General features: G+C 41.0%; 1 protein-coding gene across 2 annotated transcripts in view; it reads right to left on the bottom strand.

The window, feature by feature from the left end:
* Nucleotides 1–13,594: 13,594 nt before the first annotated feature.
* Nucleotides 13,595–27,983, bottom strand: part of LOC129867069 (multiple C2 and transmembrane domain-containing protein 2-like) — a 42,843-nt gene continuing 28,454 nt past the window's right edge. For both annotated transcript variants that reach the window (XM_055940217.1, XM_055940216.1), the window contains 6 exons: nt 27,668–27,787; nt 26,637–26,678; nt 21,995–22,104; nt 21,717–21,826; nt 19,489–19,586; nt 13,595–17,208 (listed from right to left, as the gene is read on the bottom strand). In XM_055940217.1, the coding sequence (XP_055796192.1) occupies nt 17,149–17,208; nt 19,489–19,586; nt 21,717–21,826; nt 21,995–22,104; nt 26,637–26,678; nt 27,668–27,787 (540 nt within the window). In that variant the 3' untranslated portion in view covers nt 13,595–17,148. The remainder of the gene's footprint in view (nt 17,209–19,488; nt 19,587–21,716; nt 21,827–21,994; nt 22,105–26,636; nt 26,679–27,667; nt 27,788–27,983) is intronic.

A 27,983-nucleotide genomic window follows, 5' to 3' on the forward strand; every position in this document is an offset into this window, starting at 1 on the left:
TAACTATTACAGATCATGAGCTTTAATCACCTCCTCAGATACTCTTAGCCCATCTCACCTATCTCCGCAGACCACCCTCTCTTTATTTCCATGTCCCACAAATTTTTCAACTGTGCTGTGATGTTTTACATGAATTCTGAACCTTTCTGATCTCATAGTATCCACAGATTGTAAATTAAAGATTACAATTTTTGCTAAGCGTATTTTTACTGTATATTGTTAATTGATTGACTATGGCTTTCCAAATCCAACAGCTTGAACAGCTTTTTAGGCTTGCCTCGAGTACATTGTACACCCTTGTGGTTTAATTGTGTGTATTTTTTGTGATTATACTTATCTAGTAATGGTTGGTGCAATAGTATTGGACCAGTTTAGTATCTATGCATCCTCATCAGTCCATAAGGATATTTATAAACTGGGTGGTTCAAGCCCTGAATGTTGATTGGCCGAAAGCAGTGGTTTACAATATCAGATCATATACCACAGGTATGACAGAACATGTATTTTCACTGCTCTAATTACATTGGTAACCAGTTTATAATAGCAATAAGGCAACTCTGGGGTTTGTGGTATATTGCCAATATAACATGGCTAAGGGTTCTGTCCAGGCACTCCCCGTTGCGTCATGCTTAAGAACAGCCCTTAGCCATGGTATATTGTCCATATACCACACCCCCTTGGGCCTTTTTGCTTAAATAGTTCATTACGGAAAATATGAAAATATAATATTGTTGAATATTGAATTATATTGAATTATGAAGCATTATGCATATTTTCCCCCATAGCCACCATATCAACATGTGTTATTGGTGTCCACACAACAAAATTCAACAAAACACAAACTGGGTTCACATAACTTTTGCTGTGTACTATACCCCAGTTACCCACACTCATTGGATGATGATGGAGGGACGGTTGGTCGCAGCTCTGTAATTATTTACAAAGAACAATAAACAAAAGAATGACCAAATCAATAAATCAGTAGATCTCTGGATATTTGAGAGGCAGCATTATTTCTTTATTTATTTGGGTGTTATATTTGTTTTCGTCTCTCCAAGGCAGGAGCAGGAATCCCAAATTATCCAAGGGGTTAGGGGGTGCGGTGCCCCTGAGCCCCTAGCTCCATAGCTGAGGTAACATATTCAATGGCCTGGGGCGAGTGGTGGAGAGAAGCAGCCCTGCTGCATACTGATGCTAGGGAGAGGAGGCAGTAATTGGAGCTACAGAGGAGAGGGGAGAGGAGGGCAAGCACTGGGAGATGATGGCTTTGTTTTCTCTCTCTGTCAGTCTGTGCTGCTCAAACTCCTCCCCCCATACCTCTCCCTCTCACGCTCACACTCACTTACTGCAGATAGGGAGGAATATAAAAGAGATAGTTGCTAATTGGTTCTCTCCTGCTGCATGCTTAAAGATCCATAGGCATTCAGGGGTTTTCTAGGGGTTGTATGTCTATTGAAACTAGTAAATGACATATACTTTGTGTATGGTAATTCAAGAATTACATAAACGTATAATGTATTGTTATAGTGCACAGTGGCGTGTGTGAAAGACTGGTAGTGAAGTTATTAATTAGTCTACAGTGCTTTCAGAAAGTATTCACACCCCTTTACTTTATCCACATTTTGTTGTGTTACAGCCTGAGTAAAAAATGTTTTTTTCATTGAATATGTTTTGTCACTGGCCTAAACACAATACCCCATAATGTCAAAGTGGAAATTTTTACAAATTAATAAAACATTTAAAGCTGAAAAGTCTTGAGTCAATAAGTATTCAACCCCTTCGTTATTGTCATGCCTGCTCCCGCACTTCCCCCCTGGCTGTAACGGCTTTCGATGGTGGAAGGAGAGGAGGACCAAAATGCAGTGTGGCACGTATCCATAATATCGTTTAATCGAGAATGATTACAAAATACAAAAAAAGAACAAGAGAATAAATGAAAACCGACACAGTCCCGTATGGTGCAAACACTGAAACGGAAAATAACTACACACAACCCATAGTGGAAAAACAGGCTACCTAAGTATGATTCTCAATCAGAGACAACGATCGACTGATTGAGAACCATACTAGGCCAAACACATAGAAATATAACGTACAGACCAAAACATAGAAAAACAACATAGAATGCCCACCCCAACTCACGCCCTGACCAAACTAAAATAAAGACATAAAAAAGGAACTAAGGTCAGAACGTGACACTGGCGCTCGAGGGCGCCAGGCTCCCCAGCATTGCGTCCTCCTGTCATCATCATTACGCACACCTACCTTCCCCTCGTCACGCGCATCAGCGATTATTGGACTCACTTGGACTCAATCACCTCTGTCATTACCTTCCCTATATCTGTCTGGTTCCCCGCTCTGTTCTCTGCTTCTGCATTAATGTTCGTATGTCTTTGTATACCCGTGTGTTCCGCATTAAATGTTCAACTCCCCGTACTTGCTTCTCATCTCCGGCGTCGGCCCTTACAGTTATGGCAATACTAAATAAGTTCAGGAGTATAAATGTGCTTATCAAGTCACATAATAAGTTGCATGGACTCACTCTGTGCGTAATAATAGTATTAAACGTGATTTGTGAATGACTACCTCATCTCTGTACACCACACATACAATTATCTGTAAAGTCCCTCAGTCGAGGAGTGATTTTCAATCACAGATTCAACCACAAAAACCAAGGAGGTTTTCCAATTGGTAGACTGCCACAACAACAAAAAATTAAAAGCCGACATATCCGTTTGAGCATGGTGAAGTTATTAATTACACTTTGGATGGTGAATCAATACACCCAACCACTACAACTCAGTTGCTGGAGAGGAAGAAAACCACTCAGGGATTTCACCATGAGGGTAACATAATAAATAAAAAAAATGTACACATACATATTATTCAATAATTTCACCCACACTGCTCGTGCACGTCAATGAGCGTCTGCGTAGCCAGTCGCTAAAATATAACTTGGTTCTATTTGTGACACTTGACGCGCTGTAAGTCCTGCCTCTCCCTCATTGGTTTTTAGGAGCATATACCCATGTGGGTGATTGAAAGATGAACTGAGGTCCACATTCCAGTCCAGTTGGTAGTGGTAATGCACCTTAAAGTTGGTTGCCAACTGCCATATAAAGTCCAAAGAAGGAGAAGCCTGAAGGAGGAGAGATTACTAGAAACAAACTTTTACCCTTTTATCTGTGGATTAATTGTCAGAGTAGAGGACCGTGTGCATTTCAGGTAAAATACCAACCCAAAGTTCATATCCCAGGACAAATTAGCTAGCAACAGCAAGACAGTTACAGAGTTGAATGGCTGTGATAGGCAAAAACTAGGATGGATAAACAGCATTGTAGTTACTACACAAAAGTAACCTAATTGACAGAATGAAAAGAAGGAAGCCTGTACAGAATAAAAATATTCCAAAACTTTCATCCTGTTTGCAATAAGGCACTAAACTAAAACTGCAAAAACTGTGGCAAAGAAATGTACTTTATGTTCTGAATACAAAGTGTTATGTTTGGGGCGAATCCAACACAACACGTCACTGAGTACCACTCTTCATATTTTCATGCATGTTGGTGGCTGCATCATGTTATGGTATGCTTGTCATCAGCCAGGACAAGGAAGTTTTCTTAATGATAATATGAAACGGAATAGAGCTAAGCACAGGCAAAATCCTAGAGGAAACCCTGGTTCAGTTCAGATGACCTCAGTTCATCTTTCAATCACCCACGTGCTTTCCAACAGATGCTGGGAGACAAATTCACCTTTCAGCAGGACAATAACCTAAAACACAAGGCCAAATATGCACTGGAGTTGCTTACCAAGATGACATTGAATGTTCCTGAGTGGCCTAGTTACAGTTTTGACTTAAATCGGCTTGAAAATCTATGTAAAGACTTGAAAATGGCTGACTAGCGATGTTCAACAACAAACTTGACAGAGCTTGAAGAATTTTTAAAAGAATAATGTGCAAATATTGTACAATCCAGGTGCGCAAAGCTCTTAGAGACTTATCTAATCACGATATATTAGTTAAAAAATATATATATTTTTTTACAAATGTTAGAATTTGTTTTCCACTTTGACATTACAGAGTATTTTGTGTAGATGGTTGACAAAAAAAGGTGAATATAACAATCTTCCACATGTATGTGTCCATGCAAAATTACACACAACTCTTTTAATGTTGTGTAGAAACATGAGTAGATCATTTTACGCTCTGTTTGTATCTCCTGGTTATAAAACATATGCTTGGAGTCTATGAATGTCACGTTCTGACCATAGTTCTTTTGTGTTTTCTTTGTTTTAGTGTTGGTCAGGACGTGAGCTGAGTGGGCATTCTATGTTGTGTGTCTAGTTTTCCCGTTTCTATGTTTGGCCTGATATGGTTCTCAATCAGAGGCAGGTGTTAGTCATTGTCTCTGATTGTGAACCATATTTAGGTAGCCTGTTTTGTGTTTGGTTTTGTGGGTGGTTGTCTTCTGTCTTCGTGTGTCTGCACCAGACAGAACTGTTTCGGTTTTTCACATTTGTTGTTTTGTATTTTGTGGTGTTCACGTTTATTGTCTTTATTAAACATGATGAACACTAACCACGCTGCGCTTTGGTGCTCTCCTTCGTCCACAGAAGAAAGCCGTCACAATGAAAGGCAATTCAAAGCTCAACACGGCCTGAAAGGATGTAAATTGGTAAATATCAGTTTAATCAGAGCACATCACAGTTAATTAAGAAAATTACTCTGACAAACTGTCTGAGCTGATATAAGAATGCAATCCAACATGGCAATCAGGACCTTTTCTTGTGGAACAGCCACACAGCTCCCTCATGTAGGTAAGAGACCTGCTCATTCATTATGCTGCAGCACTGTACAGTAGATGTTGTTTAACATCTCAATCTAAGAAACAGTACAGGAGGTAGCCATGCATGATAGTAAATGTATAGCCTACCAGCCTAGCCTCAAAGACGTAGCATAGTAAATGTAAAACTGTGACACTCAAATGTGTATATGTTACGTTTGGTATGGTTACATAAGACAGAAGCTTACTTAAGGCAAAAATGAAGGAGGATAGTTAGTCAGGGTGAATGGGTGGGCATATAAAACAAACACGTCTAGCAACCCAAAGGTTGCGTGTTAGAATCACACATAGGGTGACCACATTTCCAATATCCAAATACAGGAGAAAGGGATGAAGTTGCAGGACTTTCTAGTGTGACCACATTTAAGATACCCAAATGCAGGACAATTTGGGTATTGTCGCAAAAATCCTCCTCCTGCTACACAGAATGCCCGCTGCACCGAACTAGCTAATTGAAGCCTACTCTTTTGCCCCATGCAAAATTTGGTAAAGCAGAAATGAGAGAAAAAATGTGTGGCTGTTTTATGAACATTTGGGAATATTTGGCCATGGAAACATTTCTGGTTGGTCTCAAGGAGACATTGAAGGGAGACATTGAAAACTGCATTGAGTAAAGTAGCAAAAAATATGTTGATTGAGCAACTAATGAGCATGGAGAGCCTCACAAGTTTAACAAAATCACCTTATATATTTTCACTCTAATACAGCTATTTACTTACTTTTTTAGCTCTTTGTCAGATGCACGCATTAGTTAGCTGTCTTCTCCAAGTTTAGCTGGAATTTTGACCGAAAGGATTTGATAAAAGTGATTGGTTGATGATATGACATTGGCCTACCTCGCATCTTCCGTTGAGCAGAATATCAGATCTCAAGAACGATTAGAAGCGTGTTTAACATCATCAGTACCACATCCTTACGATATACTGTATATCTTGTCAAAAGCATAACTTTACTGCAAAAGAGACAGGTTGGAATGTCTGACTGAAACAAGGGACAAATCAACTTTTTTTTGCAAATTAGTGGTTTTAAAATTTGTTGATAAAATGTGTGACAAAGGGCTAAAATGCGTGACTGATCTGCACAATCCGGGACATGTGGTTCCCCTAATCACATCATGGACTTTAGCATTTTAGCTAATTTGCAACTTTGCCACTACTTGCTACTTTTTATCTACTTTGCAACTACTTAGCATGTTAGATAACCTTTCCCCTAACATTAACCTCTAACCCTAACATTAACCTCTAACCCTAACTCCTAATCCTAACTGTAACCCCTAGCCTAGTTAACATTTGCCACCTAGCTAACTTTTGGCACAAGAAATTGGAATTCGTAACATATCATACTTACTACAAATTCGTAACATATTGTATGAATTGCAATTCATAACATATATGAAATGGATGATGGACATCCACAAACTAAAATATACCATATGAAACGTAACATACTGTATCATACTATATGGAGGGAGACAGATTTACATTTAATATGTTACATCTACCCCTGAGTCCAGGTTAAGCCTACAAGACAATTTGTGTCTTATGAACTTGCCTTGAAGAATTGTATTCCTTAAACGTTCACATCATCACGACGCGCTGCTCTGTTGACACAGAGGAACTAAACGCTGTTCTCGTGGCGGCGTGTTGAAGTCATTGCTCCCCATCAGCCTAGACTGCAGTGAAACAGGTTGAAGCCAGAGTCTGGAGCCTGCGGGTCAGTGGAAGGACGTGAGCAATTGGAGCTTTCATTTCCTGTCAAAGAGGAGCAGCAAGGAGCTTTCAGAGGCATCAGTCACAGCCTAATTGGGCCCCGGTGGGTGACACGGCAGCGTCGTAAATAAAACACCGTTTTAGTGTCTCTGCCACTGGACTCTTTAAACCTTCATCAGGTTCCAATGAAAGTCTACGTCTAATTACTCTGCTAGAGGATGGATTTTTTTCTGTCCCTTCCTGTAATTGATCCTTTTTTCCATATGCATTTATTTTTTAATCTGAAATGAGAGCATACATTGCCTCAGCACTGGAGGACCTGTTAGGAGACAGTAATTAGCAGGCCTGGTTAGTGGGCCTGATGGTATCTGCTGCTGCCTGGCACACTGGTCTGGTGTCACTCTGACACTACTACTGAGGAGAAGGCTGCTGCTGTGTTGGAGGTGAACTCCATGGGGTTATTCTCTTCACTCAACTGCCCAGCCAAACAAACACACACTGTCCAGGCTTAAATATTACTTCACTCACAGTTAAAACTCAGCAACAAAGGGTTTTGCCACAGAACCTTCACAGTCATGTGTAGCCTAACTGCAGTCATTTCAGAAACTTAAAAGGACCACTGTTGATCAGATTTAGAAGAGTGATACATCATCTATAAAGCTATGTTTATTAGGATTTCCCACTTTAGCCTGTTGGGGATGGGGGCGCTGTTTAGACTACTTATGCTAATTTGGCTAATTTTTTAAACGGCTTCCCACAAAATCCTTGATCGTACAATATGCATATTATTATTATTATTGGATAGAAAACAGTCTATAGTTTCTATAGGAGTTGAAATTTTGTCTCTAAGTGGAACAGAGCCCATTCTACAGCAATTTCCCTGACATGGAGTCAGATTTGAGAAATGTTGGCCACTCTTCTGAAGTCATTTAAAAGGGCACTGTCGTTGCTATGACTATACGGACACTTCTTACGTCTTCCCCTGGATGCCTTTACGTGATGACGATTCCAACGGGGTCGATTGCACGTTCACAGGCCCTACAAATGAAAAAACCCTGAAGCTAGTCATTCTTTGGGAGCTGCGTCATGAGCAAAGTGGACACCGGCGCGCACCTGTTCCAAGCGTTAGTTTAGCCTGTTATATTTCTCCGGTCATCTTTTCACTCGTTATAGGAGTTAAAAACATCATAAGGTAGTTAATTTAAAGCGTTTTATAGCAATTTATATCCGTTTAGTGCGATTTTGGGACATTTATTTTTGCAACGATGTGAAAAGTTGGGCACGCTTTTCAGTTCATCCCGAACGCAGTTGACTTTTCCACATGGCAAGAGGACAGCTTTCCACCAAAAGACGATTTCTCCCAAGAAAGGATCCTTTGCCCAAGATACTGATGGAAGAACAGCTCAAGGTAGGACATTTTTATTATGATAAATCGTGTTTCTGTCGAAACATTTTAGTGGCTTAGGACGCCATGTTTTTTGACGTAGCTTCGCTTGGCGCAAACTGTATTGAAAAGTAAGGATAAATTAAAAAATGTAATAACGCAATTGTATTAAGAATTAAATTGTCTATCAATCCCTGTCCACCCTATATTTTTTAGTCACGTTTATGAGTATTTATGTATAAGAGTAGATCACTGTCTAAGTGGCGCAAGGACATTTTCTGACCAGCTGAGCTACATTTCACATTGTCTAACCATGATTTTGGTGGCTAAATATAAACATTTTCGATCAAACTCTATATGGATTGTGTAATATGATGTTACAGGAGTGTCATCTGAAGAATTCTGAGAAGGTTAGTGAAAAAATGAATATATTTTTGGCGATGTTGACGTTATCGCCCACTTTGGCTAGAATCAATGCTGGGCTGCTATGTGCTATGTGCTATGCTAATATAACGATTTATTGTGTTTTCGCTGTAAGACACTTAGAAAATCTGAAATATTGTCTGTATTCACAGGATCTGTGTCTTTCGATTCGTGTATGCTGTGTATTTTTACGAAATGTTTGATGATTAGTAGTTAGGTAAACACGTTGCTCATTGTAATTATTCTAGTCCATTTGTGATGGTGGGTGCAATTGTAAACTATGCCATATACCTGAAATATGCACTTTTTTCTAACAAAACCTATCCCATACCATAAATATGTTATCAGACTGTCATCTAATGAGTTTTTTTGTTGGTTAGGGGCTATAAATATCTTAGTTTAGCCGACTTGGTGATGGCTACTGGTGTTGGTGGACAAATAAAAGATGGTGGATTATGCTAATGTGTTTTTAGGTAATAGATGTACATCTTTACATATTGTGTCTTCCCTGTAAAACATTTTAAAAATCGGAAATGTTGACTGGATTCACAAGATCTGTGTCTTTCATTAGCTGTATTGGACTTTAATGTGTGAAAGTTAAATATTTTAAAAAAATATTTTTTTTGAATTTCGCGGCACTGGTTTTTCAGTGGGGGGGGGGGGGTGTGCCGCTAGCGCCACGCTGATCCTAGACAGGTTAATTCAAGCATCAAATTAATAGCAAGAGGATCAACCTATTGTCAAGATGTGAATGAAGGTGAAGTCAGGTGCAGGAGAGCAGAGTAATATTAAATAAAGCGCACTTTATTATAGTTCCAAACCGGGAGCACAACAAAACAAACACGTTCAAAAAACGGAACAATTAAGTAAAGCGCTTAACGAACATCACTTGACATGAAGACAATTACACACAAAACATGATGGGAAACAGAGGGTTAAATATAAGTAGATTGATTGGGGAAATGAAAACCAGGTGTATGAAAACAAGACAAGACAAATGGATATATGAAAAATGGAGCAGCGATGGCTAGAAAGCCGGTGACGTCGATCGCCGAACGCCAGCCTGAACAAGAAGAGGAGCCGACTTCGGCGGAAGTCGTGACACCTATTGAAAATATACATGGCCAATGCAATATGCATTGTCCTGGGGAAGAAGGAGAGGAATGGAAAAACACAAGTAGCTTTGAATAAAAACATTGATTGAAGATATACGAGAGGTAGTTCCTGCAATACCGTTGGTTTCTCTATAAGATGAAAGTAGTATGGCCATGTTATGTTTGTATAGTGTGTGATTGTGTGGCTGTTGATATTTCAAATGTGTAGCTGTATAAATGTATGCTAATTTGTGTAAATATACAACTTGTCCTAGGCTGTGAATTATGAATAGAGCTTATAATATACTTTTAGTCTCTTGGTTCTTTTAAATTCACAGCAGATCAAAATATATCAGCTCCTGATTGTCATGTTGTGGGCTTCTTCATTTTACTAGGTTTGTCCACTGTGATTTCACTTTGTAATTATGCTATGTCTCCTTCCTAGGGACTGCATATACATATTCATTCTGATGCTATAGAATGTGTCAAATAGGGGTGTCCTAATTGTGTCCTTGATGAAAGGCTATTAATATTGAACATTTTTGCAGTCACACATGTGCCAGCCACTGTGGAAATGTGTTTTTCCCTCCCTCTCTTTCAGTGAGACAAAAAGGAGATCTGTCCTTATCTATAATGATACGGATTCCCCTGGGGTTAGCAACGGGCGAGACTATCGGTGGCTTTAGCAGATTCATCAAACCAAATATTGTGCTCTTTCCTCAGGAGGCTTAGAGTCACAATGTGTTATATCACTGTTAATTAAAATGAAATATGCAGTTAGATTATTCTGTGTATTGTTGCCTGACGCTCACACTAAGTATAGAGCACCGAGGTAACACAAGAAGTTAACAAAGGCTTTACAGTTCTGTTTAAGTCAGCCCTGTGTTTTTCCTACAAATATGTTAAAGGTTCTTTGTCAAGGTTGTTTAGCTTCATATTTTATTTTTTTATTTTACCGGGATAAACACAGTAACATTTGCCACTGTTTTTCAGGGAGTATTGGGATAGGTATTTTGAAGAATAAGAAAGTAAGGTTGAAACCAGTGCAAATGCCTCTGAATGACATTGCCCTAGCTAGCTTAATTAAAGTACAGACAGTATTTTGAAATAGTTTTTGTCAACACTTTATTCTCTCAGTAACAGTAGCACAGTAATAACAGCAAGGCTGTCCTGATTGGCTTCAAGGCCCTGGTTTCTGTTCACGTGTGACATTGTTCCGAGATAGGCAGAACGGTCGCTGCCCTGAGGCCCATGTCAGTACCCAGGACCCCCTGATCCAAGAGCAGCGCCTGTCAGGACTGCACCTGTAACACAGAGACCTTGTGGCCCTGCATCCAGCGCACAGGCCCGCCGCACTGCATCAGACATGCTTTGCATTCAACCACCACTCACGACCCAGGCAATGCTCCAGAGACCGGCCATGAACCCAGCTGTTCGCTTCATTTTAATGCACTCTGAATAATATTAAAGCAGTATCAGTTGAATTTATTAATGCAGGCTGCTCCCGGAGAGATGCTTTTAAAGGCCAATGATTTCATTTAATATCTTAAAGGCTACCATCTATTCTTGATATGTTACAAAGAATTATGGCTTTTGAAATGTCTTTACACCACAGAGTACAGTGGACCACGGTATAAATTATTAGCAAACTGTGACTTTTGGAAACAGCCACCATTAACAGTCATGTTTCTCTTTGTTGTTAACATAGTCATATTTTCACCCCTAATCCTAGAGACCATATCAGTCCCTGTTCTTGCACTTTCTAGTATCCCTGTCATCAGAGCTGGTTCTTGAATAAAGAGTGACACTGACAGTATAAAAACTGTTTGATTGGCTTTTTTCTAGTTGACTTTGAGGATAAACCGACTCCTACAATGCAAACTGGCACCTGAATAAAGCCCTGGACGTCTTTTTAAAAGCTCTCCATGCAGTCTCCTCAGGCACATGCTTATGGAGGCTGAACAATCTGGGACTGTAGCAACACAATCTGGCCTTCATTTGGATCTCGTTACTGAGTTGATTCCAGGAAAGCCTGCCACTTTATTGGTGTCAAGGTCCTCTTAGGATAGGCCCTGACCTCTGGCGTTTTAATTCATGGCAGCCCAGACTCAGGGCATTAGTGCTAATCTCTTTGGCCCGTTTTTCAAATGGTACAACTAGAACAAATGACTAGAACCAAATAGATTTGACACCTTTAAGTATAACCAAGCGTAGTGCCTCTGTTACTCTGCTGCACTGTGGTAATACAGTGTCTCCATGATGGGAGGTCAGAGAACCATCATGAAATCACTCATATAACAATGACCTAAAAGAGGTGCGGAGTGTAGTGGAATATTAAAATGAAGCCCTTGCTGGCATCCTCTGAAAGGCAGGGTGGTACACCTGTGAAGGACAGAAGGGATCAGTGTTCTATGTGTTTGCGCTTGCGCTTGCTAGTTAGACGCCCGCTTCGGAGCTACACATCACAGAAGTGACTGCTGAAAAAACAGGTTGTAGGGGTCCTTGCGCACAGCCTGCCTGTGGTGCTGCCTGAAGGACTACCATGGAAACAAGGAGTGTGACAGGCTCTGGGGAGGGATCTACCACAGCTGCAGGCACTTTTTTTGACAGGCTGATGAAGACATCACTGCCACGCAGTGCACAACAACAACAACAACTAGTGGAAAAAATATGATCCAGGCAATGTTAACTGGCTCAAATGTTCATTAGCGAGCTTGTAAAATATCCAGGGAGTTTCTAATGCATTCAGGGACCAGATTGTATGGTGGCTTCCTCTGATGAGATATGGGCTTTTCCCTGGAGGAAATAAATGTATAAATAATTTATTAAATATGATTACCTCTATAAAAAGGAGAGAGAAAGTATGGTCGTGAGAATGCAATGGCAGTTCTAATCCTATCTATTTATTCTCTTTATTTTGTTGACTTCGAATGACTCAAAATTACACAGTGTCCAAGCCCAAAAGCTCAGCTATTGACTTGACATCTGCGAAGCAGACAGCCTATTCACCATGACCTCTCAATGCCAATGATGTAATTTGCCTCGATAATATCTTTACTGATGATTGCTCCAACCTCTTAGTTCCCAGAAGTCCCCAGAGCCAGGCTCAATTCATCAATATTGGCCAACAATGCTCATGTCATACATTATGGTGCATGAAGTGGTTTTAACGTCAAGACAAAATGTCACCTTTTATAGTAATTTGGTCCTTTCTTTCAGAAAAAATGTATCATCAGTGAGCAATTGCAGTATTTTTCTTTGGAAAGTTCTGTTTTGTATTTTCAGAAGTTCTGTATTGAATCCAAACAAGAGTCTGTAGGATGAAAGATACTGCAGAACACATCTAACTGTATGTGTGAGATACAGACGTTCTGGTGTGGCGTTTTTGGAGTGTTAAAATATGATGATTAACAGTACCCTGGGAGCGAAGCTTAATTGGTTTCACCTCTCAGGGACACCTCATTGGGTCTCCTTAGTGGTCTGTGGGAACCCCACCCCTCCTCATTCTCCATGCCAGCCCCACCCGCCCCCAGTGGAGCCCAGAATGCAGCAGGGCTTCAGCTTCTGTGTGGGATTTAGCTCGTCAGAAGCTCAGGGTCACCTCGACTCCCCCTCACTTTGAAATGGACCCCTGGTGGCAGCTCCTGGGAGAGCCCAGTGATGTCTCTATCAGGCTGTCAAAAGAGATAGCCCGGGGCTTCACCGGGTCCCCCTGAGCCAATCAAACTCTTCACAAAGCACAGACGGATGCTCTTTCACCAGCTTGCTACTGCAGAGGAGGGGGAGCGCCCGCAGCCCGACTGAGATGCTCAGCACACCAATCAGTAGGAACAAATTCCCAGTGCTGAGGTCCAGGGCTCACCGTAGCCCAAACTCTTCTTAAACTAGGGCTATTTTTAAGTATTGCTTACTTGTTTATTTGTTTATTTATTTAACTGAGAAAACACACCAACTTAACAATAAGTTATTTTAATGGCCTACTGTTTGGAGAGCCAATGATAAAAAAGGCCAATCTCTAAGAACTCTGATAACAACATGTTATATGATTAAAGTTCCACTGTTATATGTGCGAAAAAAGTATTCCACATGGATTTGATCCATCAAGCAATATGTTCTTAGTCTATAAATGTCATGAGAATCATTTATTTCATCATTATATCATTTAAAATCATCACACTCAAATCTAATACATATAAGATCTAAAACAATCTTCCAAACACACCAATAATCATCTCTAAGTAACATCACATCAGTGCTTGAGGCTAATCATTGTGAATAACTTGAAGATGCCTGGAAGCAAACCGTAAAATACCCTCTGATTGAGGATTATGTCTGATGGAAAAGAAACCATATGTTACTCTTCCAAGAACTCCATCATGGAGAGAAAGACTATCATGGAGTTGTGTGTGTGCGTGTGTGTCTGTGTAGCCACCATTAGGCAGTGGAGGTGATTTTAATGGAAATGTGAAGCACTAAGTGCTGAGGATGGGGAGTACTCTCTGGGAGAGATGAGCTCTCTCTCATGTGGACCCTGTTATTGTGAGAAGGCAACAAAGCGCTGCATTAGCCACCGCACTGGACCGACGTACAGTGCTTTGATGTGAGCTCAGTAACCAAGGCACAGTGGTGGCCAATGCATGAGCTCCAATGGGTGTGTTGTGCAATCAGATGTGTTTACTGTGTATACAGGGATGGAAGTGGCCTAATCCATCCCCAGTACAGTGTAGTTAGGGACAAAATCAGTCTGCAACAACTCCAGTCTGAGATGGGATTGTTTCTATATTTTACAATTCATAAAAAAATGGATTTGAGGATATACAAAGAAGAACATACCAAAACAGGAAACCTGAGAAGTTGCACAGTAGACTGGAAACTCAAAGTTACATGTATCAAACTTTCCTTTGGCTCGATTCCGAAAATGTATTCTTCATTATAAAAATTATTCTGGTCATTTATACAAATGATTGTACAGTGAATTGACATTTGAATTAAAATAATGATATACACTACCGGTCAAAGGTTTTAGTTTTTCTTTATTTTTACTATTTTCTAAATTGTAGAATAATAGTGAAGACGTCAAAGCTATGAAATAACACATATGGAAACATGTAGTAAATTAAACAGTGTTACACAAATCCAAATATATTTTATATTTGAGATTCTTCAAATAGCCACCCTTTGCCTTGATGACAGCTTAGCACACTCTTGGCATTCTCTCAACCAGCTTCATGAGATAGTCACCTGGAAAGCAATTCAATTAACAGGTGTGCCTTCTTTAAAGTTAATTTGTGGAATTTATTTCCTTCTTAATGCGTTTGAGCCAATCAGTTGTGTTGTGACAAGGTAGGGGGGTATACAGAAGATAGCCATATTTGGCAAAATACCAAGTCCATATTATGGCAAGAACAGCTCAAATAAGTAAAGAGAAATGACAGTCCATCATTATTTTAAGACATGAAGGTCAGTCAATACAGAAAATTTTAAGAATTTATAAAGTTTCTTCAAGTGCAGTTGCAGAAAGCATCAAGCACTATGATGAAACTGACTCTCATGAGGACCGCCACAGGAATGGAAGACCCAGAATTAACTCTGCTGCAGAGGATAAGTTCATTAGAGTTACCAGCCTCAGAAATTGCAGCCCAAATAAATGCTTCACAGAGTTCAAGTAACAGACACATCTCAACATCAAATGTTCAGAGGAGACTGTGTGAATCAGGCCTTCATGGTCAAATTGCTGCAAAGAAACCACTACTAAAGGACACCAATAATAAGAAGAGACTTGCTTGGGCCAAGAAACACGAGCAATAGACATTAGACCAGTGGAAATGTGTGCTTTGGTCTGGAGTCAAAATTTGAGATTTTTGGTTCCAAACGCTGTGCCATTGTGAGACACGATGTGAGTGAACGGATGATCTCCGCATGTGTGTTTCCCACTGTAAAGCACGGAGGAGGAGGTGTTATGTGGTGGGGGTGCTTTGCCTGTGACACCGATTTATTTAGAATTCAAGGCACATCCCATCTGGTTTGGGCTTAGTGGGACTATCATTTGTTTTTCAACAGGACAATCCCCCAACACACCACCAGGCTGTGTAGGGACTATTTGTCCAGGAAGGAGAGTGATAGAGTGCTGTCTCAGATCACCCTGCCTCCACAATCACCCAACCTCAACCAAAATGAGATGGTTTGGGATGAGTTGGACCGCAGAGTGAAGGAAAAGCAGCCAGCAAGTGCTCAGCATATGTGGGAACTCCTTCAAGACTGTTTGAAAAGCATTGCAGGTAAAGCTGGTTGAGAGAATGCCAAGAGTGTGCAAAGCTGTCATCAAGGCAAAGGATGCCTACTTTGAAGAATGTACAATATATTTAGATTTTTTTAACACTGTTTTGGTTACTACATGATTCCATATGTGTGATATTATAATTTTGATGTCTTTACTACTATTCTACAATGTAGAAAATAGTAAAAAATAAAGACTGGTACTCCATTTGTTTTGTACACGGCTGCTATTATCTATGCATTGTCACTTCACCCCTACCTATATGTACAAATTACCTTGACTAACCTGTACCCCCGCACATTGACCAGGTACCGGTACCCCCTGTATATAGCCTCGTTATTGTTATTTTATTGTGTTACTTTTTATTATTTTTTACTTTAGCTTATTTGGTAAATATTTTCTTAACTCTTCTTGAACTGCACTGTTGGTTAAGGGCTTGTAAGTAATTATTTCACAGTAAGGTCTACACTTGTTGTATTCGGCGCATGTGACAAATACAGTTTGATTTGATTTGATCATATGTAGCAGAAACGCTGTAAAAAAACAAACAAGATGTGTCCTCCGAAGAGGGGGGTTAATAAAAAAATATATAGAATAATAAATAAATGTGACTACAAAGTAATAACTGGATTTAGCACAGTTACAGTATTGGATTTACCCATTTGCCCTTATATGAAATTAAAATGTAAATGAGTCAAAGCATTGCAGCAGTTCAGTTGAACGCCTTGATCTGACCGAAGGTGCATTTTGTACGCCAGAAGTACATTAATTTCCAATGGAACGCTGTGTTTGACATGCAGCATTGCGTTGCAGAGGCAGTTGCAGTGTGTTTCGTGTGGTGCATATGTTGAATAAATCCAATGTAAACATCAAATTGTATGCATAGACTTGACAGAAATAGTAGCAAAAGGGGAATGTTTAACTTATGTTGCACACACATCCAGCACAAATATTGGATTACATAATGAAAAGAGTTTGACTGCAGAATATTTTACACAGCCTTGATGCAATGAGCCTGTCAAGTCTGATCAAGGTGTTACTACTCAAATCCGTAAAAGCAAAACAGCAGTGGTTTGAGTTAAACCAAACTCTACCTCTCATTCTTTTTATAAAATGCATGAATGGATGCAAGCTGGGCTGGAGTGGGCGGACTGCGTCTCTGGCTCTGTGATTGACAGCTCCATGTGCTGCCCTCCTAGCCCGGTGCAGTGCACAGCCCCTGTCAGGGGGGTGGCAGACACACAAGCGGGAGAGCGGCTGATGGCACCCCCGCAGCACGGGGCACGGGAGAGGGGGGAGCAGGGGGATAAGGGGTCTCAGGTTCTGCTGGCACCGGAGCGTTGTCATCGTAGCAGACTGGGCTGTGCCATTCTCAGAAGGAGCCTGGTCCTTTCATCCAGCACGTCCAAGGGGTTTACCTTCTCCTTCGTGGTGGGCTCTGGACACTGGGCGCTCTCAGCTCGCTGTACTGCACCTGTAAAAACAAACAGGAGTTTGGTTGGAGACAGGTAATCTGAGCTCAGTAGAGCGCACGGTAATGGCTCCCCCGAGGAAAGCTGGTGCAGAGGAAAGCGAGGCGGGCTCGCCTGTAATGAATCATTTTATAAACACAGGAGCAGAGGGGATTAATCACAGAGAGGAAGGATTTGAGAAGTCAAGGGTTCCGTACCAGTGTACGCCCCCCCCCTCTGCCACAATCGCAATATTAGAAGCTGTCATCAACTTTTGAGACAACCTGCCAGTGAGGGAGTAAACTGCATAATCACTCGTGCAAATTGTGTCCTTTCTGAGAAAACTTTATACGTAGCAAAGAATAGCCTCAGCCAGGTTTCTTGACTAAAGTAGCAACTAGCATCGATGGGATGTCAACTTTGACATGCTTCAATGGGAACTCAAAGATGACAGATTCAATACGAAAAAAGAGACCTGCCACTTTGGCATTTGAACTTAAACCCCTTTTTCCTTTCAGCTACAGTATGTTTGCACTGTAGAATTATGAGGCTCAACATCAACGATTGTGTCATTTCAATGTTTTGGAAATCAGTCTTTAACACAGATTCCTATATGTCCAAAAATATTTGTAACGGGAATTAAGGCGGAAAATCTAGAATTAAACTTCCAAATTGGAACTTACTATGGCCAATGGTTTAAATAACATAAGTATCTAAAATATCTGGTATCATTGTGTAATTTTTGTAATGTGTGTAGTGAAAGTAACATGCCAAAAAACATTAAATAAAAGAAAAACTATGTGAAACATTAGTTTGAAAAAGATTTAGAAACTCAACAAGATGAAGTTAAGAACATTTGCTTTCAAAAGCATTTGTTTTTTGCTACAGCAATAACATGATTCTGTTGAATCAAGGTAGAGACTCCATACTAATTACCAAACCCTGATTATTAGAATGGGAGATGGAATGAATGAGGGAACAAAGTGACTGCCGTCTGCATCAGAACATGAAACTGTTCTCAGAACTGACAGATGCTTCCTATTTCAGGACAGACACTCCTGTCAGAAGTCCCGGTTTGAGGGGGGCTTTGTAGATTTGCACAGGCTCTAATTGCCAAGTCATTTTGCTGTGAGAAAGGAGTCCATTTCCAGCCTTTGTAATATGGCTCGACTGTGTCCATACCTAGGCCTTTCTAAGGGCTGAAGTTGTAAGGTAACAACAGCAATCTGTGGTGTATTGTTATGCTTATTGTGTTGGTATTATTCAGCAACGTTATTGTTCACAGAGGTTTATGTAGTGGTGAGTCATCATGAATGATTTGTAGACATCATCCAGGACATAGCTGAACCATAAACTAAAAAGTATTGTCCCCATGGTCATTTTCAAAACTTTAACAAATGTGTCACATATAAAAGATGTGAGACATATAAAAGATTGTGAAACTAAATGTATTCATGTTGTTTTGTCAACTTGCTCAGCTGAAAAATCACATAGGCTTCTCTCCAACAACATCACTGAATATTTGGCAATAACTCTTAGAGGGACATCAAGGGGACAGCAGAGAAAGAGACTGGGGTTCAGAGTGTCTTTCCAGATCCAGACAGTCACATATCCTGGCTGAATACTGTCTGTAAAGTACCTGGGAGAGGAAGGAGCAGTGCTGCTCTATTTCCTGCCCACACCCAGCCTCTCTCTCAGTCAGACAACAGAACAGAGAGTGAACAGGATGAACACCCAGCTCCACTTAAAGTACACCACCCTGCCCTGGCAGCTATTTACTATCAGCCCTGTGATGTAACCACAAATGACATATCAGCCATGGCTAATATATGATCACATATGGCAGCCAGCAGGACGGCAGGGGCTCACGACTACATTCATTGACTCCCCCACCCTGATGTGACAGGGGCCACATCAGAGTGTCTCAACTGACGCAGAGCTGGGCACACCAGCCACACAAAACTACAGCCATCAGGGGCCCTCCACCATCCCCTGGCCAATCATAGGCCCGGATGCCACAGCACTTTTATCACAGAGAGACAAAACTGCTAATCAGGAACGAGGCTGGAGCGATATGGCAGAGGACAGATCAGAGTAGAACACATCCAGGCACCGGGGCGACTGCATCAAACCACTGCCAGAAATAATTGGGCCATGGGTGCTTTAAAGGCGTGAGTCCATTAATAATCAAACAGAGCCAGAGGATATATTTCCCCAACACTTGGGAATTCTGTTAGAGCAAATAATGCAGATATCTTCAGGGAATTCCCTCCCTCTGTCTGTATGGAAAATTGGACCCTTACCTTTTGAACATCAGAAGGCACCCTCTTGATGAAATCCAGTATTTCATTATTGTCAATGGCATGCGGATTGCGCAGCTTCTTGGTAAATTTGTTAATGCCTGTGAAAACAAGAACACATTAATAAATAAAGGTGTCATCCAGACCTGCATATCTTTATAAGGATAAAAAAATATTGCGACCCCATCGCTAGCTCTTTCACCTCCATAGCTACATTTATATCTGTCCACTAATACAGGACTACAGTAGTAAAGCCTTTGTGAAAAATGTTCTACTGAATGTATTTGAGTGTTTACCAGCATTTGTAACTTAAGTGTGATAATTATCTGTACAAAACAGTTAATCTGATAATATTTGTGAAATATAAAAATACTTGATATGTTTTCCAGTTTCTTGAAATACTTTGTAAATGGAACTTACACTGTATTTCTATGTGAAAACTGAAATGGTTTATTCATTCCTTTTCCATTTTAGTAGACGCTCTTCCAGAACAACTTCCAGTAGTGAATGCATACATTTTCATACTTTTTAGCACTGTGGGAATCAAACCGACAACCCTAGCATTGTAAGCTCCATGCTCTGCCAACTGAGCCACATCATCACAAACCACTTGATGTATCAATGTACTCAATTACAGTATTGTGCATTGTTTTTCTTCAGGCTGATGGAAAGTCTGCAGGTACAAACCTAGAGGACCAGCCTATGTACAACACAGTAATGTACATTTACATTAAGTGGTTTGTAAGGATGGTAAAATAATACTGCACAAAAAGTGGTTGTTTTCCATGTTATTTGATCAAGACAAATATTTAATTTGATATGGATGTTTTGTGTCTTTGCCCATAACTTTGCACCTTTTGATGTACATGACAGGGCAACTACTCTTACAATTCCAATTATTGAATCTTGCAAGATACTGTTCTTAATTTTGCAACTACCTTTCTTGCCAAAGCAAAGCAACAGACGTCTATATCGGTCCGCTAATACTAGTAAAGGCCCAGTGCACTGCTTTTGTGAGAAAAAAAAATACAGTATATTTGTAATTATTTTTGTATGATTTTATTTTTTCCCCCTGATTTATCAGGGGGTGCTGCAGCACCCTCAGCACCCCTACTTCCCACGGCTATGTTCACCACTGTATGAAATTGCACCCTGTGATGCTATTTGAATTGATCCCCAGGAACTAAATTGAATCAGTACATCAATAAGGTGGAAGGGTTGTATGGACAGTGCAATGGATATGTATCATCCCAAACGTAGAAGTTGTCAGCACAACCGTACAGAGGATGCTATAATGCAGGCAGACACACACACATCCCTGACAGCTTTTGAACAGAGCCTGATAGTTGACTGCAGAACATACACTTTAGTCTGTATCCAAAGGCGACTCAGGTCCTCTGAGTACACATTCAGTACAATAGCCCAGAGCAGAGATTACCACCAACCTCCCCTCCCCCTATCACCACCCCACTCCCAACTACCTTTCCATATCACTCAATCAAATAAGTTTATTCTTTGCTCAATACTGTTATTTCTCCCCATTTGGTTCCATTCCACAGTAGTTCTGGAAAGAAAACAGACCATAATGGGACCATATACTCACTGCTAGCTATAGCGCTTACCTCGATGTGTACACAAAGAACCTAAGGACCTAAATGTGTGCAGACTACATGAAAGGCTTGCCTTGCAACCAGACATGGGGTTAACTGTGGAGTCAGGAGAGTGTATCAGTGCTGTTGTTTGATATGATTTTGGTATCGATTGTGTTGGAGGCAGTGTAGAAGTAGAGTTTGTTGTTGGCTAACAGCTGGAGGAGGAGTGTCTGTTTCCCTCTGACCGCTGAGGCAACTGTCTATCTCTGTAGGACTGGAGCCGATAATGAGGGTTTACACCAGGAGCCTACACTGCCCAAGGACATCCTGTTTTATATACAGCATGATGTTCTCCCTGCCTCGCTGCTCGACTTTGTTTTCTCACAGACCCTGGGCCTAGCCTTAGACTGGCCTGCTTACATCTCACACTGAGCAGAGCTCTGAGCACAATGGGCCTCTGGAGCTAGCAGCCTGAGCTCTGGGCATTCAAGAGGTGTGAGTGTTCAAATGACTGTTATATAATGGGTGTAAGCGCTATTTACTGTAATTGTCTTATTTCAACAACGTTTTGCCGAGGGGGAGCTATTCATTACAAATGACAGTATTTATAATAAAAATAATGGTGTATATTTGACTTACCCCATATGAAGATAATGTAGCGCAGTGGGATGTAGTATAATGCTGCTGTTGCCACAAAGAGAACCAAGCAGGCCAGGCAGGACAGGAAGGGCACAGACCAGTTGAATGTGCTGTGGATGAAATATTACATCAAATAAAGTCAGAATATCATTATGACTAGGATGTTACAAGATACTGCACAATCAATAATGTAGTTGCTAGCCAAAGCATTATACACCCACTGCTAAAGAGAACATTGAACTCACCAGTATACTGTAAACATAAAATGTCAAACTTACTTCTTGACTCTTTCCCCGATGCATGCGATTTCATCCAAAATGTTTTGGACAGTGACGATAATCTCTTGGACCATATGGATTTTCTCCATCAGTCCCTTTTTCCCAGATTCCTAAAAGTACACAGGCACTGATGAGATCTACTGTACTGAATGTCAATTGTTTGAGGAAGCAAACAAAGCCCAGTTCATCTCTGCCGTACTATCATGAGTAATTCATCTATTGAATGGCCTATAATGTCTCTTCAGACTATGCTTGTGAAAATGAGGCAGATTCAACGTTGGAAAGCTGTCATGATTTCTGCTTTTGTCCGCCACAAACAATGGAAGTGCTCTACATCTAAATCACAGATTAACTGGAGGATGAGACGGACATAAAATGACCATCAGCAATCAGACAGCATCCCAGATGACCCAGACAGGAAGAGTAGGGTTTAGACTTGTTTTGCCAGTTCTATCCCACCCACCTCTATACTCTGTTTGGCTCTCTGTCCTCACACCTCTGTGTGTGAGAGAGCAGTGGCTCAGCCATCCCAGATCACAGGGTTGTAATCATTGGATATATTTTCACTCATAGAAGACTCACATTTCATGTGAATCGGCTTCGGCTATGTCCACTTTCATCACCAAGGTAGTGTTAATAGTGTTATATTGTTCATTTTGTATTGCTAAATTAATATCATGCCGCAAAAGCCGTGATATGATACAGACATCCTATATAGACCAGATGGACATGGTATGGTGTCTGCCAATTTCAGTGGGGAAAAAAATTGATATTCTTCAGTTGAAATAGACATGATCAGATGAGTGCTGGTAACGGCAGAGAAGAAGCAGCACTGTGAAGCTTTCCAGAGGGAGAGGAGAGGCTGCAGATGATAACACCAGTAATGTGAGCTAAAGAGGGCTGAGAAGACTCACATCAAAAGGAGGAAATAATGACAGAAATGATGACAGAGAAGCGCGAGAGAGAGGGGGAGGAAGATATCTGATGGAGTCTAACAGGAGGCTTGAGGATGTCTATATGTTTGTGTTAGAAGGCAGTTCCAGCACCAGCCTGGGCTCAGTGACAGCGTCCAGACAGAATGCCTTTATCAGAGTCTCATGAGGCAGCCCCTGGGAAAACACGCTGTCCGCCAGCCCAGCACAGATAGACTCCCCACTGTCAGTCCCAAGTCTCCTCCACAACAAACACAGGAAGAGAGTAATTCCCACCCCTGTAGAGAGCCTCCCCAACCAGGCCGCTGGAAATATCTCAAATATGCTTTCTCTGAGAGATCTGTGAAGAGATTATTATCCCATAGTGTCATACAATAGAGACGGAGGGATAGTACTGTAGCCTATCATCCTATAGAAGAGACACGGCACTGTCTGCAGCAAGGCATAAAGAAAACCTCCAACCTCAGTCTAATGTGAATGCAGATCCTTTACTTCACATTAGATGTTAATTGAGCTCTTTCTCCTGAGCTCTCATTCAAAGCAGATTTTTGCCTGCTAAAAGCCATTAAGATCCATGTCTGTGTGCTCCTGATGGACTGAGAGAGCTGCGCACAGGGAAATTAGAGCTCACTGGATATGGAGCCTCATCAGTTAGGCTCAGATTCCCTTTCATATCTCTATCTAAACTTGTTTAAGGCCCCGTAAACATGAATTAGGATTCAAACCTGATAAGAGATATGAACTCTTATTTAACTGTAACAGATAGGCCTGTGTGCACAAGGTAAATGTAGACAAAGATTATCCAAAGATAACATTATTAAGCTTTCATTTGAATAAAAAAAAGGTCCAAAAGATATGTACTAAAAAGTACGCATCAACAAGCTCTCCTGATTATCACCATTCATCTTCCTTAAGACCCTTGAAGTACTCCATCTCCATAGTGATGAAAATTGGAAGTCCTTTACTACATCACTCATTTGATGATATTATTTATCTTTGTTCATTTCCCTTTTTAGCCCCTTACAAAACTGTTCTGTGCTCCTGGCAAACAAAAAAATAAAACAGCTTGGAAAGGGATGGGTATACTGAGGGGGGTGGACCACATAAATCGTAAATGTGTACTGATTAGAAAACATGTGTCAAATCATATTCTCATTTCAGACAAAATGGTAAACGCTACCTTTTAAGGCGCCGTAATGGGAACAGATTTGATCTCCTGCACAAAGGTAAATAGCAAATGTGGTTTCACAGGCATGTTGGGCATAATCAAACGCTTAAGAAAGCTCATTTAACATTGCTTTAATTTGAATAAATGGCATCAAATTTGAATATTCATTCAAAGCTTGACTGAATATTTTCTAGTGACTTATTCCACAAAGGCGCGAAAATGCACATCTTAATGAAAAACACCTGTGATTTTGGCATGGGTTCTGGTATGGTGTTAAAACAAGCTAACAAACAAATGGATACACAAACAAACGTGTGAGCAGCTTCCAGAAGCAGTACGTTTTAGAGGGTACATACCTACCATAATACACATAACTGATCACAGTCTGTAGTCGGTCTGGCCGGTGTGCTGAAGGTGACCCAGTGGGGACTACGGTCTGAGGGGGTAAGCGAAAGCACCCCTCCAGCTCAATCTGCCACCTCCTCAACCCCCCGAATCCAACCCCCTGCTCCCCTGGACAGTGCTTGAGGAACAACGCTCCCCCTCTCCCTCCCCCAGACCAGCCATACCAGCCAAAGGCCATAGGAGACCTGTTTTATCTTCTCTGTTCATTATGATGGAGATCTATGGGCTTTTTTTGCTTTGTATTTTTTATGTTATGATTAAATATTGTCTATCTGCACAATTGATACCTAAGGCTAAAATGAAGTCACTTTGGGCACACATAATTTGTAAGCTGTCTCTTTCCCTGAGGACAGATTTGTTCACAGAGAGAGAGAGAGATCTGTTGTGTATTATCCTGCTGTAACGTAGCCGGGCCTTTCGTCTCTCCTTAACGTCATGCCTTCACATTCCTAGTGCTCTAGCGGAGGTTTACATATCTCCTTCCTCCAGGGGAAAACAGGGGAAACACATATTTGAGTGTTAATGGTAACCTTCTCAGAGGGGATAGCCTTCATTCACATCTTCTCAAAAGGACTAGGGAAAAAAGTAGTGCCTTTGAAGTCATCACATTTTTAACACTGACCACTCTTTAACCCCAAATAGTTTGAAAGACTTTGATATGAAGTGTAAAGCTACACTGCTTGATCTGCCTGCATGATATCACATTTAAGTGACAGCAAAACCATAATACGACAGAAATAAGCCACTTTAAATTAAATCTGACAGCTTAAAACAAACACAGGCAACTGCTTCATTAGTAAATGAAAGAAGAGCGTGTGAATGGACTTAGCTGGCTCATGTTAAACCTTTCAGAGAGGACTTCGAGGAACAGGAAGGATTTGGTTTCAACTGTTACTCCGCAATACATGCACATGTATTTGGAAAAATCTCCTCCCTGCTTTTTGAAAATCACATTTCTTTTTTACTCTTAAAGAAAAAAACTAAGGTGAAAGGAAACCAAAAACTGTCAAATCATTGAGATGATAAAGACCTGCTTCTAATGATATTATTTCAGTAGTGGCGTTATTAAAAGGAACACCATAAAAGCGGCACATCCTCATTCACTATTCATACAAACACACAATTGTCATATCATTGCTATATATATTTGGCCGCAGGATTGTCTCTTCTAAGCTCTTATTACAAATGCAGTGCATCTAAGCGTACGCTGCGTTATGTGTATCCACACATATCATGAGAGTTTCATCCATGAATTAGCCTTTGCTTTCAGACAGGATTTGGAGGACGGGCCTGTTTTTTAGCGGAGGGTGTTCCTCTCCATATGAAGGTAGCCCCTGGTCATCACAACAGAATATATTGAGCATATTATGGGTATGATTCCTGGGTCTAGACGTACTGCAGAGGGATCATTGCTTGGAGGCTTTGCAGCAGATCCACACTTCCCCACCATAAAGCAATAATACACATCCCATTAACTCTTCGCTCTCCTGACTAAAAGGAAAGGAAATGTCTAGACAGGAGGAATAAGGAATAAAGACCATGACTATTTTGTCTTCTCCTTTTGGTGTTGGCGTGCATTAAAATAATTGTTTTGGTATTGGGTGTCAAGAGATAAAAATCACATTCAGATTAACAATTAGAAATATGAGATAATTATGAATACAGAGGTCCAATTGTTTAAGTGAGTGATAATCTTTATAGAATAGATAAGTACATACTGTACAGATGTCTGTAAATATGTATACTTCTGTACCGTTGCGCTTAGCCTAATTTGTTAGGGTAGGGAAAAGGTAAATCTCATAGTAACCATCCCATTCAGAAAAGTGAATACATCTTCACTCGCTACTAATATCCCCAATGGCAGACAAACTTCAATTAATGATGCAGTTTAACGTAGATTTTGAATTTCAAAGGACTGGGATACTGCGGCAAAGCACATTTGTAGTGATACTGAATACCCAATGGAATAGAATGTAGTAAGTGCTGAAGTAGACGTGTTTGTTCACATGGCATTACTGTTTCCTACATTCTGCCCTAATTTTGAATGCATTAAATGTTAGTTTCTGAGAGACCATTTCCAGTGGAACTATGCAAAAGGCACAACTTAAACTTGTATAACTGGCATGCAGAATAATACCTTCTCATCTTCCTCCTCATCATCGGTCATGTTCATGTTCGTCTACAAGAGAATGGAGAGAGGTAGAGTGTGTTTTCAAATGGACAGGGACACACGCGGGCACTGGAGCATTTTGAACAAACACCTAGTAATGAAATTCTGCTCTAGTACATATACTTCTATTGGGAGAGGCCTGTTTCATAGAGACTGCATCACAGGGGTGACCTCACACAAAAGGAGAGGTGAAAGAGGGCCTTCCTCACAAGAGCACTGTCACAGCAAAGCAATCTCATTTCTTCACAACAGAAAAACAGAAAGAGGAAAAAACAAACATTTAATTTGGATGCCGTTGCCTAGTTTACTTTACATCAACTCATCCCTGACGCCTACATGTTGCACACTGTGTCATTGCCTGTGAACAAGGCTGTGTTACTGCTGGGCACAGGGTCACAGAGAGGTGAAAGAGGCTCCACGCTTGATATGAGGGTGAACCCGGGCTTTAACATTGCCCAGGGACTGCATCTTTGCCAGCAGCCACAAACACAATCAGTGGGTTGGTGTTAGGGATGTTTGCAGGCCAGGGCCCTGGCCATCAAGATAGCTTACAACACAGTGAAATTGGGGGACATTGAGAAGTGGAAACAGCATTAACCTTTACAGACATGGCTAGGGGAGACTTGATTTCCATAACCTCAACTTTGATACAGAGGAGATAGCCCTACCATCTTGAGAATGTAATCAATACCCTGTGTCTAGAACAGTATCAACACAGCATCAATGCAATGTTGTATGCTCAAATAATACTGTATATGCCTCAACAAAGTAAATAAATGAAAAATGCATTTTGCATTCACTATTATAGAGCATTGTGGGCAGTTCGACACAGCCAAATTCTAGTGGGAGTGCCAATCTATGTCCTGACAGCCAGAGGCTGCTCTGCTCTGTATGCTTCTGACCAGTGAGTGGGCGAGGGGGACATGAAGAGCTGCTATGACGTGTGTAGGATAGACCAGAGCTGTATAGAGTACAGTACAGTAGGAGGAGACACTCACCAGATCCTGATTGTTGCTGAACCTCCCCGGGGTGACCTGGAAGTAGTTCCAGCCGATAAGCAGCAGCAGGAAGATGGGGATCATGAAGAGCTCCCAGGTCCACACCATCACCATGAAGGTCTGGAAGGACAGGGGGAGGTCGGGGAGAGGCATAGTGTGGGAGAAAGTGGGGTGTGAGACTCACAAACAGCACGGATACAGCACGAAGGGTGGCATCGCCGTCATACAACATGGGCTAGAACCCAAGCCCAGACACAATGTCCTGTTCACCCCACACATCCCAGCATGCACCTCTTCAAATAAACATAATGGGTTT

Source organism: Salvelinus fontinalis, chromosome 12 (genome assembly GCF_029448725.1).
Source record: "Salvelinus fontinalis isolate EN_2023a chromosome 12, ASM2944872v1, whole genome shotgun sequence".
In the NCBI taxonomy this organism is placed as follows: Eukaryota; Metazoa; Chordata; class Actinopteri; order Salmoniformes; family Salmonidae; genus Salvelinus; species Salvelinus fontinalis.